Source organism: Tachyglossus aculeatus, chromosome 14 (assembly GCF_015852505.1).
Source record: "Tachyglossus aculeatus isolate mTacAcu1 chromosome 14, mTacAcu1.pri, whole genome shotgun sequence".
Lineage (NCBI taxonomy): Eukaryota > Metazoa > Chordata > Mammalia > Monotremata > Tachyglossidae > Tachyglossus > Tachyglossus aculeatus.
Window position 1 is genome coordinate 41,688,012 of NC_052079.1, and position 20,187 is coordinate 41,708,198.

Genomic DNA, 20,187 nt, shown 5'->3' on the forward strand with positions numbered 1-20,187 from the left:
CGAGGCTCTAGACTAGCGAGGTCCTAGGTCATCGAGGTTCCAGACTCCCGAGGTTCGAGGTCCCTGTGGTTCTAGATTCTTGAGGTTCTAGATCATTGAGGTTCTAGGTTCCTGGTATCCCTGGCTCTGGAGTTTCTGCTCTCTTGGGAGCCCCAGACTCATGATGCTCTAGATCGTTGAGGCTCTAGGCTCTTTTAGGCTCTAGATCACCGAGGTTATAAGTTCCTGAGGTTCCAGGTTCCTGAGGTTTGGGCCTCCTGAGGTTTCTGGCTCCTGAGTTACTGGCCTCTTGGGATTCCAGATTCCCGATGTTCCAGTTCCTGAAGTCCTGGACTCCTGAAATTCCAGACTCCTAAGGTTCCAGACTCGTGAGGTTCTGGACTCCTGAGGTTCTATTTGAGTTTCTGGGTTCCTGATATTCCTTTCCATCTTTTGCTAAGAGTAGGGAAGATGGCATATATAATGTTATTTAGTATATAGAAGTGAGGATGGAGATTAGGAACAAATTAGCTGCAAGGATTTATGTGTGTTTGTTTATAAGTGTGTATGGCTATGTATGTGGTGAATCCTTCTTGTAGTGAAATTGACCATGGTCTCCATTCTCTTTAGTGCTCATCTACTAGGATGGTTAATCTTACAATGGACAGGAAACAGGTCTTCTGGGAAGCATTATTAGTGGGACAGATGTAACAACTTCTGATATAATAAAACATGCTAGAAATCCCATCATTGATTTTGGCTTGGTTCACAGATGAAATCTCAGGAATCCATTTGAGAACACAATCAGTCATGGGGGGAAAGAAAGCTAATAGAGATTTGGTAGTGATAAGGATGCTGAAGCAACACATTTTTCATGGAGAGGGCTGGAGAGGAGAGGCAAGGTGGACAAAGGAAAAGCCCCATTTCGGAACACATGGTAGCATTAAAAAAATAATTTTTCATGAATTGGTATGATGTAATACAGGCTGTGAAGGTGACAGTTCACTCACTGGAGTTTCTAGTTAAAATATTCCCAATCTTGTCTTTTGTTTTCATTTTTTAAAAAAAAAGATTTCCAACCAAATAGAGAGGAAAAGCCAGTATATAATTAGAGCAGAGAGTCCTGAGACATGTGATATAAACTAGGCCATGCCTCGGGAGCTTTTTACGAAGATGCTCAAAACCTGAACTTGTGGGCCCTGATTCTGCAAAAATAATTCATCTTCAGAGTTGTGTAAAACCATCAAAGTCCAGAAAATAGTCTTCTGAGGGCTTTCATGAGCTGAATGAAAGCGCCCCTGGTGCAATCACATACAGTAATTAAATAATATTAGACCTGGAACGAAGAGTTTTAAGTGGGTTTGAACCACTTGCTTTAGAGATTCAAATACTTCTGAAAGTATTGTTTGTTTTCATTTCAGCCATACTTTAACGGTCTTTTGATTTGGAGATGAGGGTTAACTTAAGATTCGTGAAGTTCATAGGCAACAACATTTTAACTGTTCTACTTGTAAATCTAATCAATCAATTGAATTTATTACATGTTAACTGTACAGAGCAATGTACTAAGCTCTTAGGAGAGTACATACAATCCTTGTCCTTAAGGATTTCATATAACAAAGAGAAATTTGGGAGATTTTGCTGAATCTTAAGGAAAAAGAAAAGAAAAGCCAGGTGTTCTCTGTATCAACTGTTTTCTTTGTATATTCGACATAATCTGCAGCATTGTTTTAGGCAGCTGGCTTGACAATCAATCAGTCATACTTATTGAGTGCTCACTGTTTGCAGAAAACTGCACAGAGGGCTTGTGAGATTATGATACAACATAATCCCACTTAAGACATTTGGGTACCTTCCCTTAACATGCTACCTATTTCTTTCAATATGAAAATCCACCTAATTCTAAACATATCCTAACAGATAGCTTATGGTCATTTTATTAATTTCTTTTATAGTAATATTTGCACTTTAAAGGTCTGAAGTCTGGACTCTTCCATTCCTGGAGATCTTACCCTTCCCATTTTTGCCTATTTCCCTCACACTCTATACCTCATTCATCCAAAGAAAGGTTATATTGGTTAAATTGGACAAGATTGTGAATGTCTCACCTTTAAGATGACAAGTATTTCAAGCAACAAAGTAGTATTAATTGTGTTATTAACAATTAAGCCTGAACTATAGATTCTAGACTGTAAGCTCCTTGTGGGACGGGAAATGTGTCTACCAACTCTGTTGAGTTGTACTCCCAAGTGCACTGAGCAGTTCCACATACTGGGTTCCGGCACCTTACACAAGGTCTGTTATAACACATCATTGCATTTGAATGAGCCCACTCTGATCTGTCAAATGCAGATGGGCTTGTCTCTCATGAAGGTGCTTCCTACTCCATCCTAATCCTCCTCCACCTCTCAGCTGCCTTTGACACTGTCGACCATCCCCTTCTCCTCAAAACGTTCTCCAACTTTGGCTTCACAGACTGTGTCCTCTCCTGGTTCTCCTCTCATCTCTCTGGCCGTACATTCTCAGTCTCCTTCACAAGCTCCTTCTCCCCCTCCCATCCCCTAACTGTAGGGGTTCCTCAAGGGTCACTGCTTGGTCCCCTTCTGTTGACTGTGAGACTGTGAGCCCCACGTGGATGGCCTGAGCACCATGTATCCTCCCCAGTGCTTCAAATGGTGCTTTGCACATGGTAAGTGCTTTACAAATGCCATCATTATTATCATTATTATTATTAACTGCATTCTATCCACTGCGCAGTTCTGCACCTTCAACCAATTGCTCGGGTTCTTGGAGCGCTTATTGTGTGCAGAGCTCTGAATTAAGAATTTGGGAGAGTACCATACCACAGACACATTCTCTGAAATGTCCTCTCTATCACCCCCCCACCCCGCCTTACCTCCTTCCCTTCCCCACAGCACCTGTATATATGTATATATGTTTGTACATATTTATTACTCTATTTATTTATTTATTTATTTATTTATTTATTTATTTATTTATTTATTTTTGTTTATTTATTTATTTTACTTGTACCTATCTATTTATTTTATTTTGTTAGTATGTTTGGTTTTGTTCTCTGTCTTCCCCTTCTAGACTGTGAGCCCAGTGTTGGGTAGGGACTGTCTCTATATGTTGCCAGCTTGTACTTCCCAAGCGCTTAGTACAGTGCTCTGCACACAGTAAGCGCTCAATAAATACGATTGATTGATTGATTGATTGATTCTGTTCTCCAACTATACTCACTCCCTTGATGAACTCAATTGCTCCCATGGCTTCAACTATCATCTCTACACAGATGACACCCAAATCTACATCTCCTCCCCTGTTCTCCCTCCCTCCAAGCTTGTATCTACTCCAGCCTTCAGGACATCTCCATCTGGATGTCTGCCCACCATCTAAAACTCAATATGTCCAAGACTGAGCTCCTTATCTTCCCTCCCAAACCCTGTCCTCTCCCTGACTTTCCCATCTGTGCATGTCACTCCCCTCCTCAAAAATCTCCAGTGGTTGCCTATCAACCTTCGCATGAAGCAAAAACTCCTCATTATTGGCTTAAAAGCTCTCCATCACCTCGCCCCCTCCTACCTCACCTCCCTTCTCTCCTTCTACAGCCCAGTCCGCACACTCCACACCTCTGCCACTAACCTCCTCACTGGGCCTCGTTTTCACTGGTGCCACCATCGACCCCTGGCCCACATCCTACCTCTAGCCAGGAATGCCCTCCCTCCTCACATCCACCAAACTAGCTCTATTCCCCCTTCAAAGCCCTACTGAGAGCTCACCTCCTCCAGGAGGCCTTCCCATACTGAACCCCCCCTTTTCCTCTGCTCCTCCTCCCCTCCCCATCACCCCTCCTCTCTTCCTCTGCTCTTCCCCTTTCTCCTCCCCAGAGCACTTGTGTATATTTGTACATATTTATTACTCTATTTTATTAATGATGTATATATATCTATCATTTTATTTATCTATTTTGATGGTATTCACGCCTGTCTACTTGTTTTGTTTTGTTGTCTGTCTCCCCCTTCTAGATTGTGAGCCTGTTGTTGGGTAGGAACTGTCTCTATCTGTTGCTGAATTGTACTTTCCAAACACTTAGAACAGTGTTCTACATATAGGAAGCGCTCAATAAATATGACTGACTGAATGAATGAAGTGCTTAATATAGTGCTCTGCACACATAAGACATTCAACAAATACCACTGATTGATATAGTGTGACTTTGTAGCTGCAAAGGAAACAGCAAACATCAATTTCTTAGGTAAATGCAGAGACCTACTTATATGCATGGTATTGTAAATTGTTTTGTTGTGCACACTTTAAGTCACTAAACCACATGGCATAGTGGATAGAGCATGCACCTGGGTGTCTGAAGGTCATGGGTTCTAATCCTGGATCCGCCACTTGTCTGCTGTGTGACCTCGGGCAAGCCACTTAACTTCTCTGTGCCTTAGTTTCCTCATCTGCAAAATGAGGATTAAGACTGTGAGCCCCATGTGGGACAACCTGATTACCTTATATCTACCCCAGCGCTTAGAACAGTGCTTGGCACATAGTAAGCACTTAACAAATATCACCATTAAATGGTTTTTGGAAATTGACAATTTCTTTGTGTTCTTCATTTCTTATATTGGAGGTTCCTGCTGCTATTGTTTTTGTTTCAGCCTTTCTGGAATTTGTTTATTTTTTCATTTCATAAAGTATATTTCTGCTGTAGAAGCAAATATCTTCCCTAATGAGGATATTCCTCTCAAGAAATTGAGCTCCTGGGGCATATAGCAGTGTATATTCAGCATATTTCTCATTTCTTTTTTCTATTTGTTCTTCACTTTGTACAGTTATGTTCAAGTTATTTTTAATTGCTTCTGAGGCTTTTGTTTTCTTTGGGGGCATTGTGATTCTACTTAGGGCAATTGTGCTTTTTGGAGCTAATTTTTCGCCATAAATGCTGGTTTTGTGCCAAATGGAAAGGATAAATTTCACACTAAGTGGCTACCTAACATCTGTAGTTAGTCCCAGAGAAAGAACCAACCCTTTTAGAGCCAATCCTAAGTAAAGAGTGGTTTCGTGCAAGGGCTGAAGCCAATTAGGTTTGCTCAGGGATTTCTCTTTGGTAATCCTATCAGAAGCATGGACTACTGTTTTCTCACTCTACTGATAATGATAATAACAGCACTGGTTAAGCACTTACTCTGTCCAAGCACTGTACTAAGTGCTGAGATAGATAAAAATTGACAGGGTGGACACAGTCCCTGTTGCTCATGGAGCTGACAGTCCAATGGGGAGGGAGAACAGGTGTTCATTCATTCATTCATTCAATCATATTTATTGAATTCTTACTGTGTGCAGAGCACTGTACTGAACGCTTGGTAAGTACAATTCAGTACTAAAGAGAGACAATCTCTGCCCTGAATTCTCATTTTACAGATAAGGAAACTAAGGCCCAGGGAAGTTACGTGACTTTCCCAAAGTCACACAACAGGCCAGTAGCAGAGTCAGGAGAAGAATTCAGGTCCTCTGAGTCCCAGGGTCATGCTCTATCCACTAGTCCATGCTGCTTCCCACTCCACTGAGTTACAATAGAATAGGTACAATGTCCTGGTTGTGATAGCCCCTTTTGATAGCTGCATGACAATTCAGGACATGAGAGCAGCAATACTAAATATATATATAATGGCATTTATTAAGCACTTACTATGTGCTCACTATGTCCCCTTCCTTCCTTTCCCCCTCGTCCCCCTCTCCATCCCCCCATCTTACCTCCTTCCCTTCCCCACAGCACCTGTATATATGTATACATGTTTGTACATATTTATTACTCTATTTATTCATTTATTTATTTTACTTGTACATATCTATCCTATTTATTTCATTTTGTTAGTATGCTTGGTTTTGTTCTCTGTCTCCCCCTTTTAGACTGTGAGCCCACTGTTGGGTAGGGACTGTCTCTATATGTTGCCAATTTGTACTTCCCAAGTGCTTAGTACAGTGCTCTGCACATAGTAAGCGCTCAATAAATACGATTGATGATGATGATGATGATGATGATGCAAAGCACTGTTCTAAGCGTCGGAGAGGTTACAAAGGGATCAGGTTGTCCCACGGGGGGCTCACAGTCTTCATCCCCATTTTACAGATGAGGTAACTGAGGCCCAGAGAAGTGAAGTGGCTTGCCCAAAGTCACACAGCTGACAATTGGCAGAGCTGGGATTCGAACCCATGACCTCTGACTCCAAAGCCCGGGCTCTTTCCACTGAGCCACGCTACTATGATCATAAAATTGTACTTAGATATCCACCAGGCCATCAGAAAGAGGCTTTCATTAGGACATAGTCATTTTCCTAGACTAGCTTAACCACTTCTCACCTCAGCTAACAAGTTTATGTTTTAAATATTTATGTCTGATTATCTCTTTTCTTTTGTGGATGCTCCCAATAATTTGTTTCTTCTCCAATGCTGTCCTTACACTCACCCTTGCTTTACACACTAGTGGAGAAAGTTGGCTTGAATTTTTGTAAATTGGTATTAATTTTATATATATATAAAGCTCAAGGTTTGTTTGTTTTTGCCTATGTGGGACTTACAGGCAATCATATAAAAATTTATGTGATAAAACCAACAATTTTTATCGCTAAAATATTGTGAAATTCATCTTTGACTCCTCACTAGATTCTATTATACTTGGGAAAATACTTGTTTTCAAGAAATAGTATAATGTATCCTTATGTCTAAAGACAAAGCTAAACTAAGTTGAGTCCTGTGATAATTTATCTGAAAGATGATAAACACATAGGGGAGCCCAAACCAGGATTGTATAACAAACAAACAAGATATACAGGTCCTGAATTTTGCTAGTCTGTCAAGTGCGAAGTAGTGGGGTGTGCTACAAAAGATCTTCATGCAAAGCCAGACAGTGCAGAATAATATGCAGAACTGAAGATCATTGCTCAGACATTTGAAAATGGAATTTGTTTAGCTGTTATGTCTAAAGAAACTGTCAGGCTCTTACTTGTGGCAGGAATTCTGCGTTCCATTATGATGTACAGATTTATTGTTCTCGTGATATTTTTACACACTTCTCAGTAGGCAAAACAGAACCATATGATAATTCAAAGCAATTGCCACTCCCCTACTGGTAGATGACCTATTTTTCTTTACCAATTATAAAAAATAATTTGAATTTGGTTATTTCAAAGTCTGTTTTCAAGGTTCTTGTACTTTCAAGTTAACAAGGTTTCACTATACTATGTTTTTAAGAAAAATAAATTATGCTATAAATAATTTTAGAAACAAGTGAGCTGGAAGACAAGACGTTTAGTTTATTTGCATACACAGTATTTTTACATATTTCTGGGCTCATTCTAAGTTTCATCAGGATGATTCAGAAAGATAAGTTAAATTTTTTGTTAATGATAGTTATGGTCTTTATTAAGCATTTGCCATATTGTAGGTGCAAGATAATCAGCTCACATTCTCTGTTCTTTGCAGGTTTTACAATCTGAAGTTTAGGGAGATATCTTATCCCCATTTTACAGATGAGAAAACTGGAGTACATAAAGACTAAATGATTTGCCCAAGTTCACATAACAGACCTATGGCACAATTCCTAGTCTCATGCTTTTTCCATTAGGAATGCTGTTTCCCAATATATGACCTCATCTCTGATACTTTCTGTGAAATCACCACTCACTGTTATATAGCTCTCCTTCACCTTGGAAAATGATATTGCTGATGGTGAAATTTTATTGTACTATTTTATTGTACTGTTATACTGTCCAATGGACTGTGTCCACTCTGATTTGGTTGTCTCCACCCCAAAGCTTAGAACAGTGCCTGGCACATAGTAAGCACTTAACAAATACGATAATAATAATAGTTGATACCCAAAATATCAGACGCTGTTTTTGTTCATTCCTTTTCTTGTGGAAATCTTCCTGAAGCTTCTGTTGGTCACTGTAATTCATTTGCTGCCTCTCTTCACTACTGTACCACTGTTGTATGCTATGCCACATTTTTTGCTTTGTTGTGTCTTCAAAATATTCTTGAGTCCACCCCATTTATGAAATCCTTATTTCAGATCCCCAAATACAACAGCCTTATTGAAAGAGAAGGCTCAACTAATCTCAGACAGCATTGTCATTTGAAGGAATTTTCATTCTGTCACTTTGAAAAAGTAGGAGAAAAAATTGTCTTCCTTGCTCTTCCTTTTTCAAATGGATGTCTATTAGACCCAAAGTTAAAGCCTTAGCTCCTTAGGTTGATCTTAGCCTAAGACCAAAAGATGATAAGCGGAGATGGATATGGTCATCTGAGGAGAACTTAACACAGGGTGGAGACCTGTTGGGTGCAAAGGAAAGGGTACTCCTGAGGAATATTGTGAAAAAAGAACTGTCAGAATTCGGTTACAAGTTGAATATGGGGATTGGAGATAGTGAGAAATCCAAAAGGACACCACTGTTGTGAGCTTCTAGGACTGGGACAATGGTTGCATTACTTACAGTGATCAGAAAGTTTAGAGAAGGAGTGGCTTAGGCAGGAAGAGGAGAAGTTTAGTTTAACTTCTAACTATGAATATGAGGTATCCATGTGAACATATCCTGGTGTCAAGGGGAAAAGCAAGACTAAAACTGGAGGGAGGTTGAGGCAGGTGAGGTAGAATTGGGAATCACCCAGTAGAAGTGGTAATTAAAGGCAAGTGTGCCGATGAGCTCCCTGAAAGAGTAAGCATAAAACAAGAATTAGAGGATGCAGAAGAAAGCTCTGAGGGATGAGAAGTGGAGAAGAGCCAGTGAATGAATCTGAGAAGGTGTGGTCAGAGAGGTAGGAGGAGAACCAGTGTTCTGTGGTCTGTGAAACTAAGGTCAGATAGCCTCATTCCCCTTAATAGTGGGCCCCATCTTGCCCTCTCCACTGTAGCAAGGCAAGGACCAAGGGGTTTTCTGAAGGCCTCTCACTCACAAATGCATGACTGACTGCCATAAAGCCAATGGTGAGGTGTTTCTGTGAATGTGAGATAGATGAGTAACCACTGGAGATTTATGAGGAGTGGGAAGACATGCCCAGAATGATTTTTTAGAAAAATGATCTGGACAGCAGAATGAAATATTGACTGGAGAGAGGAAAGGCTGGAGCCGGGGACATCAGTGAGGAGACTGATGGCATGGAATGGCATATATGCGTGTGCGTGTGTATATATATATGTAAAACACAAGTATACATGATGAATAACAATGTCTGTGAGACTCACCCACACTCCTGGGGAAGACAGATTTCAAACACAATGTTTTTCACCGCTAAGAGCTTGTTATTTTGGTTCCAACTGAAAGAAGTAGGAGGAAAGTAGGAAGTGGATAAGAAATACATTTTTAAATGCTTAGGGACCAAAGGTGCTCGAAGTGAGTGTGGGGAGGAGATGCAGTATTCCTAATGGAGGGGGAAAGGCACAGGATGCTGGAGAGTGTGGAGTGGGCTGGGTTACCAGCCCACACAAAAGGGCCACCAAATCTGCACGCTCCCTCCCGCCGGGGAGGTACTCTCAGAGACAGCTGGCAGGTGTGAAGGGAGCCACTGTTCTGGGGTTCTGAAAAACCCCACCATTTCTGGAGTGGTCTATAGCCCAGTCAAGTTTGAGGGCCTTGGGATAAGGGTGAGCAGCATGGCCAAGTGGATAGATCACAGGCCTGGATGTCAGAAGGTGATGGGTTCTAATTCTGGCTCCACCACTTGACTGCTGGGTGACTTCAGACAAGTCACTTCAATTCTCTGGGCCTCAGTTGCCTCATTTGTACAATGGGGATTAAGACTGTGAGCCTGATATGGGACAGCAACTGTGTCCAACCCGATTTGCTTGTGTTCCTCCCCCGGTGCTTAGTATAGTGCTTAGCACTTCCGCAAGCGGGCACTATTTTTTATGGTGTTTATTAAGCGCTTATTATGTGTCCAGCACTGTTCTAAGCATTGGGGTAGATATACGTTTATCAGGATGGACACAGACCCTGCCCCACATGGTGCTCAAATTCTAAATTGGAGAGAGGAAGATTTAATCCCCATTTTACAGATGAGGTAACTGAGTCACAGAAAAGTTAAGTGACTTATCCAAGGTCACACAGGAAGCAATTGACAGAGCTGGGCTTGGAACTTAAATCCTCTGACTCTTAGGCCAGTGCTCTTTCCATTAGGTCATGAGTCGAGGAGAGAGAAGAGAGCCAGGGACACACCTGGGCAATTTCAGGCTTGGAAATAGAGAAGCACATAGTAAGCGCTTAACAAATGCCATTATTATTATTATAAGGGAAGCAATGAAACAAGAACCTGATTTGAGCATTTAAATCAATCAATCAGTGGTATTTACTGAGTGCTTCCTGAGAGCAGAACACTGTAAAAGAGCTTGGGAGAGGGCAATATAATAGAGTTGGTAGACACTCTCCTGGCCATAAGGAGCTGCCCGTTTAGAAAAGCCAGCATCGAACCCACATTGTGCCTAGACACACCTTTTCCGCCACACTTTTGCTCTCCTCCATCTCTTGTCTAGCCTAGGTATTCACCCTGGGTGGCCCGGCCCAAATAATAATGATGGCATTTGTTAAGCGCTTACTATGTGCAAAGCACTGTTCAGGATACAAGGTGATCAGATTGTCCCACACGGGGCTCACAGTCTTCATCCCCATTTTACAGATGAGGTAAGTGAGGCACAGGGAAGTTAAATGACTTGCCCAAAGTCACACAGCTGACAAGCGGCAGAGTCGGGATTTGAACCCATGACCTCCTACTCCCAAGCCCGTGCTCTTTCCATTGAGCCACGCTGAAGAGTTGGCTGGTAGAGGGTTGCTGCTTGGGACAGTGTTTGCTAAACACCGGTGGAAAAACTCACAAAAACACAGCCCTGCAGCACTCACCCTCCTTCCGGGGTGGAGGTTATTTTAAGGCCCCCATCCGTCTGCTTCATGTTTTATAAATCCTTTTTTGGTCTCTACTGACTTCATTCCCCATTTCTTCAAAATTCTGTAAAACCAGGGCTTTTTTGGGGGCAGGTGAAGGGGTTTCATCGTGGCTCAGTGGCCCTTCTCTCCTTCTACAGCCTAGCCCGCACCCTCCGCTCCTCTGCTGCTGATCTCCTCACTGTGCCTTGTTCTCCCCTGTTCTGCTGTCGACCCCCGGCCCACGTCCTCCCCCTGGCCTGGAGTGCCCTCCCTCTGCCCATCTGCCAAGCTAGCTCTCTTCCTCCCTTCAAAGCCCTACTGAGAGCTCACCTCCTCCAGGAGGCCTTCCCAGACTGAGCCCCCTCCTTCCTCTCCCCCTCCTCCCCCTCCCCATCCCCCTCGCCTAACCTCCTTCCCCTCCCCACAGCACCTGTATATATGTTTGTACGTATTTATTACTCTATTTTATTTGTACATATTTATTCTATTTATTTTATTTTGTTAAAATGTTCTGTTTTGTTGTCTGTCTCCCCCTTCTAGACTGTGAGCCCGCTGTTGGATAGGGACCGTCTCTATATGTTGCCAATTTGTACTTCCCAAGAGCTTAGTCCAGTGCTCTGCACACAGTAAGCGCTCAATAAATACGATTGGATGAATGAATGAATGAATGAAAGAGCCGGGGCTCGGGAGTCTGAGGTCGTGGGTTCTAATCCAGCCACTGCCACTTGGGACTGTGGGCAAGTCACTTAACTTCTCTGTGTCTCAGATCCTTCATCTGTAAAATGGGGATTAAGACTGTGAGCCGCAAGAGGGGCAACCTGATCATCTTGTATCCCCCCAGCGCTTAGAACAGTGGTTCACACATAGTAAACGCTTAACTATTATTGTGATTACATTTTCACTGTGTATTTTTAATATTTGGAGAGCTCTCTCAGCCTGCTTCTGGTTTAAAGTGAGAAAAGCCCCGAAAAGCCTGGAGTCTGTTGTTGGGAATTGCTGGGGGCTCGCGTGGCCCCGTGGAAGGGACACGTGCTCCGGGGTGGGGGGGCAGCAGGGCTCGGACTGGAGCTGGGATCTAGGACTGGGATTGGGATTGGGATTAGAACCGGGATCTGGATGGGGATGAACGGATGGGACTCGATTTCTAACCCCGCTGCTCCTCGCAAAGCTGACAGCACCCAGGCCATTGGACAGAGGCAGATTTCTTCCTTCATCAGCAGCGTGAAGGGCAGGAACTGGGAATTTTAAAACTGGTTTATTCCCAGAAATGATGAGAGCAGACAGCTGTCGCAAGGAAATTGGTGGTGGTGGTGGTGGTCCTAGTGGCAGAGAACTCTCCCCTACATGTCTTGTGAGCTAAAAGCAGAAGCAGCGTGGTTTAGTGGAAAAAGCACGGGTTTGGGAGTCAGAGACGTGTGTTCTAATCCCGCCTCCTCCACTTGTCCCTGTATGACCTTGGGTAAACTGATTAACTTCTCTGTGCCTCAGTTCCCTCATCTGTCAAACGGGGATTAAGATTGTGAGCCCCACGTGGGACAACCTGATTACCTTGTATCTACCCCAGTGCTTAACAAATAGTCATTATTATTATTATTATTATCATCATTATTACTAAAAATGCAGAGCCTCGGGCAGATATGGGGCAGTAGCATGGAGCAGTGGCTAGAAAACGGGTTTGGGAGTCGGAGGACCTGGGTTCTAATTCCGACTTCACCAGGTGTCTGCTTTGTGACTTTGGGCGAGTCACGTCAGTTCTCTGGGCCTTGGTCCCTCATGTGCAGAAATGAGTATTCGATACCCGTTCTCCCTCCTAAATAGACCGCGAGCCCCCTTGGGAGACTGGACTAATCAATCAATCAATCGTATTTATTGAGTGCTTACTGTGTGCAGAGCACTGTACTAAGCGCTTGGGAAGTTCAAGTTGGCAACATATAGAGACAGTCCCTACCCAACAGTGGACTACCTCGTTCCTACCTCAGCGCTTAGTCCAGTGCTGGGCAATAAAGGGAGCGCTTAGAGATCTTAATGATCATTATTATTAGCCGTATTTATTGAGGGCTTACTGTGGGCAAATCACTGTACTAAGCGCTTGGGAGGGTACAATACGACATCAAACGCATTCCCAGCCCACAATGAGTTCACATGAATGAATAGTTGCAGTTTTCCCTGTCGCCTCACCTGTGCCAAAGGCTGGAGAGGGGAAGGGGGCACGGGGTGGGCTCTAAAGGAGGGGCTGGTGGATGATAATAATAATAAAAATAATAATAATGATGGTATTTGTTAAGTGCTTACTATGTTCTAAGCGCTGGGGGGTCACAAGGTGATCAGGTTGTCCCACGTGGGACTCACAATCTTAATCCCCATTTGACAGATGAGGTAACTGAGGCACAGAGAAGTTAAGTGACTTGCTCCAAGTCATACAGCTAAGTGGCGGATGATGATGGTACTTGTTAAGCACTTACTTTGTGCCAGGCGCTGCATTAAGCGCTGGGTTGGATACAAGCAAATCGGGTTGGACACAGTCCCTGCCCCACATGGGGCTCGCAGTCACCATCCCCATTTTCCAGATGAGGGAACTGAGGCCCAGAGAAGTGAAGTAACTTGCCCAAGGTCACTCAGCTGACAAGTGGTGGAGCCGGGATTAGAATCCATGACCTTCCGACCCTCAGGTCCGGGCTGTAGCCACTATGCCATGCTGCTTCTCCTGGATGTGATGTGCCACCCCCGAACCCGCAGGGCAGCGGGATAATAATTACAAATTACAGTATTTGTTAAGCGCTACTATGTGCCAAGCACTGTTCTAATCACTGGGGTAGATACAATAATAATGATGGTATTTGTTAAGTGCTTACTATGTGCGAAGCACTGTTCTAAGCGCTGGGGGAATACAAGGTGATCAGGTTGTCCCACGTGGGGCTCACAGCCTTCATCCCCATTTTCCAGTTGAGGTCACCGAGGCCCAGAGAAGTGACTTGCCCAAAGTCACACAGCGGACAAGTGATAGAGGTGGGATTCGAACCCGTGACCTCTGACTTCAAAGCCCGTGCTCTTTCCACTGAGCCACGCTGCTTCATTATTGTTCTTCTTCTAATTAATAATGACGGTATTTGTTAAGCGCTACTACGCGCCCGGCACTCTTCTAAGCGCTGAGGCCGATCCAAGGTGATCAGGTTGTCCCCCGTGGGGCTCGCAGTCTTCACCCCCATTTTCCAGCTGGGGTCACCGAGGCCCAGGCAAGTGACTTGCCTAAAGTCACACAAGCCAATTTGTACTTTCCAAGCGCTTAGTACAGTGCTCTGCACATAGTAAGCGCTCAATAAAGACGATTGATGATGATGACGTGACAGAGGTGGAATTCGAACCCACGACCTCTGACTCCCAAGGCCGGGCTCTTTCACGCCGGGCCCGTCGGCGTGGCCTGGTGAATGGGACTTTTCCAAGCGCTTAGTCCAGTGCTTTGCGTATAGTAGGCGCTCAATAAATACGGTTGAATGAAGGACTGAATGAAGGACAGAATGGTGGTGGGTGAGGCGGCAGCGGTGTGGCCTCCCTCCTTCCCTCCGCCCTGACTCCTCCTCTCGCTTGCCCCCGACGGTGCCACCGTCCTCCCACCCCCTCAGGCGTCATTCGGGCGCCCTCCGCCAGCCCTGGCCGGTCCGTAGTAATCGCTTAGCAAATGCCCTCATTAGTGTTATTATTATAATTAATAATGACGGTATTTGTTAAGCGCTACTACGTGCCCAGCACTGTTCTGAGCGCTGAGGCCGATCCAAGGTGATCAGGTTGCCCCCGTGGGGCTCGCAGTCTTCATCCCCCTTCTACACTGTGAGCCCACTTTTGGGTAGGGACTATCTCTATATGTTGCCAACTTGTACTTCCCAAGCGCTTAGTACAGTGTTCTGCACACAGTAATTGCTCAATAAATACGATTGATTGATTGATTGATCCCCATTTTCCGGTTGAGGTCACTGAGGCCCAGAGAAGTGACTTTTTTCCAAAGTCACACAGCGGACAAGTGATAAGGGCGGGGGGATTCGAACCCACGACCTCTGACTCCCAAGCCCGGGCTCTTTCCACTGAGCCACGCTGCTTCATTATTGTTCTTCTTCTAATTAATAATGACGGTATTTGTTAAGCGCTACTACGCGCCCAGCACTGTTCTAAGCGCTGAGGCCGATCCAAGGTGATCAGGTTGTCCCCCGTGGGGCTCGCAGTCTTCACCCCCATTTTCCGGTTGAGGTCACCGAGGCCCAGGGAAGTGACTTGCCTAAAGTCACACAAGTGATAGAGGTGGAATTCGAACCCACGACCTCTGACTCCCAAGGCCGGGCTCTTTCACGCCGGGCCCGTCGGCGTGGCCTGGTGAATGGGACTTTTCCAAGCGCTTAGTCCAGTGCTCTGCGTATAGTAGGCGCTCAATAAATACGGTTGAATGAATGACTGAATGAAGGACTTAGTGGTGGTGGGTGAGGCGACAGCGGTGTGGCCTCCCTCCTTCCCTCCGCCCTGACTCCTCCTCTCTCTTGCCCCCGACGGTGCCACCGGCCTCCCACCCCCTCAGGTGTCATTCAGGCGTCCTCCGCCAGCCCCGGCCGGTCCGTAGTAATCGCTTAGCAAATGCCCTCATTAGTGTTATTATTATAATTAATAATGACGGTATTTGTTAAGCGCTACTACGCGCCCAGCACTGTTCTAAGCGTTGAGGCCGATCCAAGGTGATCAGGTTGTCCCCCGTGGGGCTCACAGTCTTCATCCCCCTTCTAGAGTGTGAGCCCACTGTTGGGTAGGGACTGTCTCTATATGTTGCCAACTTGGACTTCCCAAGCGCTTAGTACGGTGCTCTGCACACAGTAAGCGCTCAATAAATACGACTGATTGATTGATTGATCCCCATTTTCCGGTTGAGGTCACCGAGGCCCAGAGAAGTGACTTGCCTAAAGTCACACAGCTAAGTGATAGAGGCGGGATTCGAACCCGCGACCTCTGACTCCCAAGCCCGGGCTCTTTCCACTGAGCCACGCTGCTTCATTATTGTTCTTCTTATAATTAATAATGACGGTATTTGTTAAGCGCTACTACGCCCCCAGCACTGTTCTAAGCGCTGAGGCCGATCCAAGGTGATCAGGTTGTCCCCCGTGGGGCTCGCAGTCTTCACCCCCATTTTCCAGTTGAGGTCACCGAGGCCCAGAGAAGTGACTTTTTTCCAGTCACACAGCGGACAAGTGATAGGGGCGGGGGGATTCGAACCCACGACCTCTGACTCCCAAGGCTGGGCTCTTTCACGCCGGGCCCGTCGGCGTGGCCTGGTGAATGGGACTTTTCCAAGCGCTTAGTCCAGTGCTCTGCGTATAGTAGGCGCTCAATAAATACGACTGAATGAATGACTGAATGAAGGACTTAGTGGTGGTGGGTGAGGCGACAGCGGTGTGGCCTCCCTCCTTCCCTCCGCCCTGACTCCTCCTCTCTCTTGCCCCCGACGGTGCCACCGTCCTCCCACCCCCTCAGGTGTCATTCGGGCGCCCTCCGCCAGCCCCGGCCGGTCCGTAGTAATCGCTTAGCAAATGCCCTCATTAGTGTTATTATTATAATTAATAATGACGGTATTTGTTAAGCGCTACTACGCGCCCAGCACTGTTCTGAGCGCTGAGGCCGATCCAAGGTGATCAGGTTGCCCCCCGTGGGGCTCACAGTCTTCATCCCCCTTCTAGACTGTGAGCCCACTGTTGGGTAGGGACTGTCTCTATATGTTGCCAACTTGGACTTCCCAAGCGCTTAGTACAGTGTTCTGCACACAGTAATTGCTCAATAAATACGATTGATTGATTGATCCCCATTTTCCGGTTGAGGTCACCGAGGCCCAGAGAAGTGACTGGCCCAAAGTCACACAGCAGACAAGTGATAGGGGCGGGATTCGAACTCGCGACCTCTGATTCCCAAGCCCGGGCTCTTTCCACCGAGCCACGCTGCTTCATTATTGTTATTATTATAATTAATAATGACGGTATTTGTTAAGCGCTACTACGCGCCCAGCACTGTTCTAAGCGCTGAGGCCGATCCAAGGTGATCAGGTTGTCCCCCGTGGGGCTCGCAGTCTTCACCCCCATTTTCCGGTTGAGGTCACCGAGGCCCAGGGAAGTGACTTGCCTAAAGTCACACAAGTGATAGAGGTGGAATTCGAACCCACGACCTCTGACTCCCAAGGCCGGGCTCTTTCACGCCGGGCCCGTCGGCGTGGCCTGGTGAATGGGACTTTTCCAAGCGCTTAGTCCAGTGCTTTGCGTATAGTAGGCGCTCAATAAATACGGTTGAATGAATGACTGAATGAAGGACAGAGTGGTGGTGGGTGAGGCGGCAGCGGTGTGGCCTCCCTCCTTCCCTCCGCCCTGACTCCTCCTCTCGCTTGCCCCCGACGGTGCCACCGTCCTCCCACCCCCTCAGGTGTCATTCGGGCGCCCCAAGCCAGCCCCGGCAGGTCCGTAGTAATCGCTTAGCAAATGCCCTCATTAGTGTTATTATTATAATTAATAATGACGGTATTTGTTAAGCGCTACTACGCGCCCAGCACTGTTCTAAGCGCTGAGGCCGATCCAAGGTGATCAGGTTGTCCCCCGTGGGGCTCGCAGTCTTCATCCCCCTTCTAGACTGTGAGCCCACTGTTGGGTAGGGACTGTCTCTATATGTTGCCAACTTGTACTTCCCAAGCGCTTAGTACAGTGTTCTGCACACAGTAATTGCTCAATAAATACGATTGATTGATTGATTGATCCCCATTTTCCGGTTGAGGTCACCGAGGCCCAGAGAAGTGCCTTGCCTAAAGTCACACAGCTAAGTGATAGAGGCGGGATTCGAGCCCAAGGCCGGGCTCTTTCACGCCGGGCCCGTCGGCGTGGCCTGGTGAATGGGACTTTTCCAAGCGCTTAGTCCAGTGCTCTGCGTATAGTAGGCGCTCAATAAATACGGTTGAATGAAGGACTGAATGAAGGACTGAGTGGTGGTGGGTGAGGCGGCATTGGTGTGTGGCCTCCTTCCCTCCGCCCTGACTCCTCCCCTCGCCTGCCCCCGACGGTGCCACCCTCCTCCCAACCCCGCTCAGGTGGCATTCGGGCGCTTTCCGCCAGCCCCGGCCGGTCCCGGCCGGTGGGAGCCGGTCCCGTCGTTGCCGGGCCGAGCATGCGCAGAGACGGGCCCGGGCTGGTGGCCCGGGGCGACGAGGCTCCCGCGCTGCGGCTGGGGGCCGCCCCCGGGGCCCCGCGCGCCCCCCGCTCGCCCGCGCGCTCCGGCCGGGCCGGGATGGCATCCCTGCCCACCTGCGGTAAGACAGGGCGCGCCTTGCTTCCCAAAAACGGGAACAACCGGGAGCGGGAAGAGGCTGGGAAAACTTTTTGGGGGCTGCAAGATGCCCGGGCTTCGGGGCGCCCCAGTCCGCAGAACCGCGTGGGCGGCAGTAGCGGGGACAGTTGCAGAAAGTGGCTGCATATATTTATTACTCTATTTTACTTGTCCATATCTATTCTATTTATTTTATTTTGTTAGTATGTTCGGTTTTGTTCTCTGGCTCCCCCTTTTAGACTGTGAGCCCACTGTTGGGTAGGGACTGTCTCAATATAATAAGAATAATGATGGCATTTGTTAAGCGCTTACTATGTGCAAAGCGCTGTTCTGAGCGCTGTGATCAAGTTGTCCCACGTGGGGCTCACAGTCTTAATCCCCATTTTTGCAGGTGAGAGAACTGAGGCTCAGAGAAGTTAAGGGCTCACAGTCTTAATCCCCGTTTTTGCAGATGAGATAACTGAGGCTCAGAGAAGTTGTGACTATAATAATATAGGGCGCAGACTGAGCCCCTTCCTTCCTCTCCCCCTCGTCCCCCTCTCCATCCCCCCATCTTACCTCCTTCCCTTCCCCACAGCCCCTGCATATATGTTTGTACATATTTATTACTCTATTTATTTGTGCATATCTATTCTATTTATTTTATTTTGTTAGTATGTTTGGTTTTGTTCTCTGTCTCCCTCTTTTAGACTGTGAGCCCACTGTTGGGTAGGGACTGTCTCTATATAATAATAATAATGATGGCATTTGTTAAGCGCTTACTATGTGCAAAGCACTGTTGTAAGCGCTGGGGGGGGGGGGATACAGTGTGATCAAGTTGTCCCACGTGGGGCTCACAGTCTTAATCCCCATTTTTACAGATGAGGTAACTGAGGCTCAGAGAAGTTAAGTGACTATAATAATATAGGGACCAGACTGAGCCCCTTCCTTCCTCTCCCCCTCGTCCCCCTCTCCATCCCCCCATCTTACCTCCTTCCCTTCCCCACAGCCCCTGTATATATGTTTGTACATATTTATTACTCTATTTATGCATATCTATTCTATTTATTTTATTTTGTTAGTATGTTTGGTTTTGTTCTCTGTCTCCCCCTTTTAGACTGTGAGCCCACTGTTGGGTAGGGACTGTCTCTATATGTTGCCAACTTGTACTTCCCAAGCGCTTAGTACAGTGCTCTGCACACAGTAAGCACTCAATAAATACAATTGATTGATTGATTAGTAATAATGATGGCATTTATTAAGTGTGTACTATGCGCAAATCACTGTCCTAAGCGCTGGGGAGGTTACAAGGTGATCGGGTTGTCCCACGGGGGGCTCACAGTCTTCATCCCCGTTTTACAGATGAGGTAACTGAGGCTCAGATTAGTTAAGTGACTTGCCCAAGGTCACACAGCGGACATGTGGCGAAGCTGGGATTCGAACCCATGACCTCTGACTCAAAAGCCCGTGCTCTTTCCACTGAGCCACGCTGCTTCTCTTAAGGGCTTAACAATGCTTTGCACATAGTGCTTAACAAGTGCTATCATTATTATTATTAGCAAGTACCATTAAAGGTGTGGGGAGAGAGATCACCGGGCTAAAAGTCAGCCAAGAGTCCAGGTGGCTAGTTTTAGCTCGCCACGATCAACCCTGTGACCTTGGGCAAGTCAATTAAACCGCCCCGGCTTCAGTTTCCCTAGCTTTAAGATGAAGGTGAGATCACCACCCAGCTACCCGGCAGGAGTGGTGGTCTTAAATGAATTGGTGACTACATATCAGATGGAAGAATTATTAGTTTCGCTTGTCATTGTTCCATGTGTCGGGGTTGCTTCTAAAACGCATCATTTAGAAAAGTCAGAGTTACATGATAATAATAATAATAATAATAATGATGGCATTTATTAAGCACTTACTATGTGCAAAGCACTGTTCGAAGCGCTGGGGAGGTTACAAGGTGATCAGGTTGACCCACGGGGGGCTCACA

General features: G+C 46.2%; 1 protein-coding gene across 1 annotated transcript in view; it reads left to right on the forward strand.

Moving 5' to 3' along the window:
- The first annotated feature begins 18,138 nt into the window (after positions 1-18,138).
- Positions 18,139-20,187, forward strand: part of ANO4 (anoctamin 4) — a 181,513-nt gene continuing 179,464 nt past the window's right edge. The window contains exon 1 of the mRNA XM_038756674.1: positions 18,139-18,207. Coding sequence (XP_038612602.1) covers positions 18,186-18,207 — 22 coding nt within the window. The 5' untranslated portion in view covers positions 18,139-18,185. The remainder of the gene's footprint in view (positions 18,208-20,187) is intronic.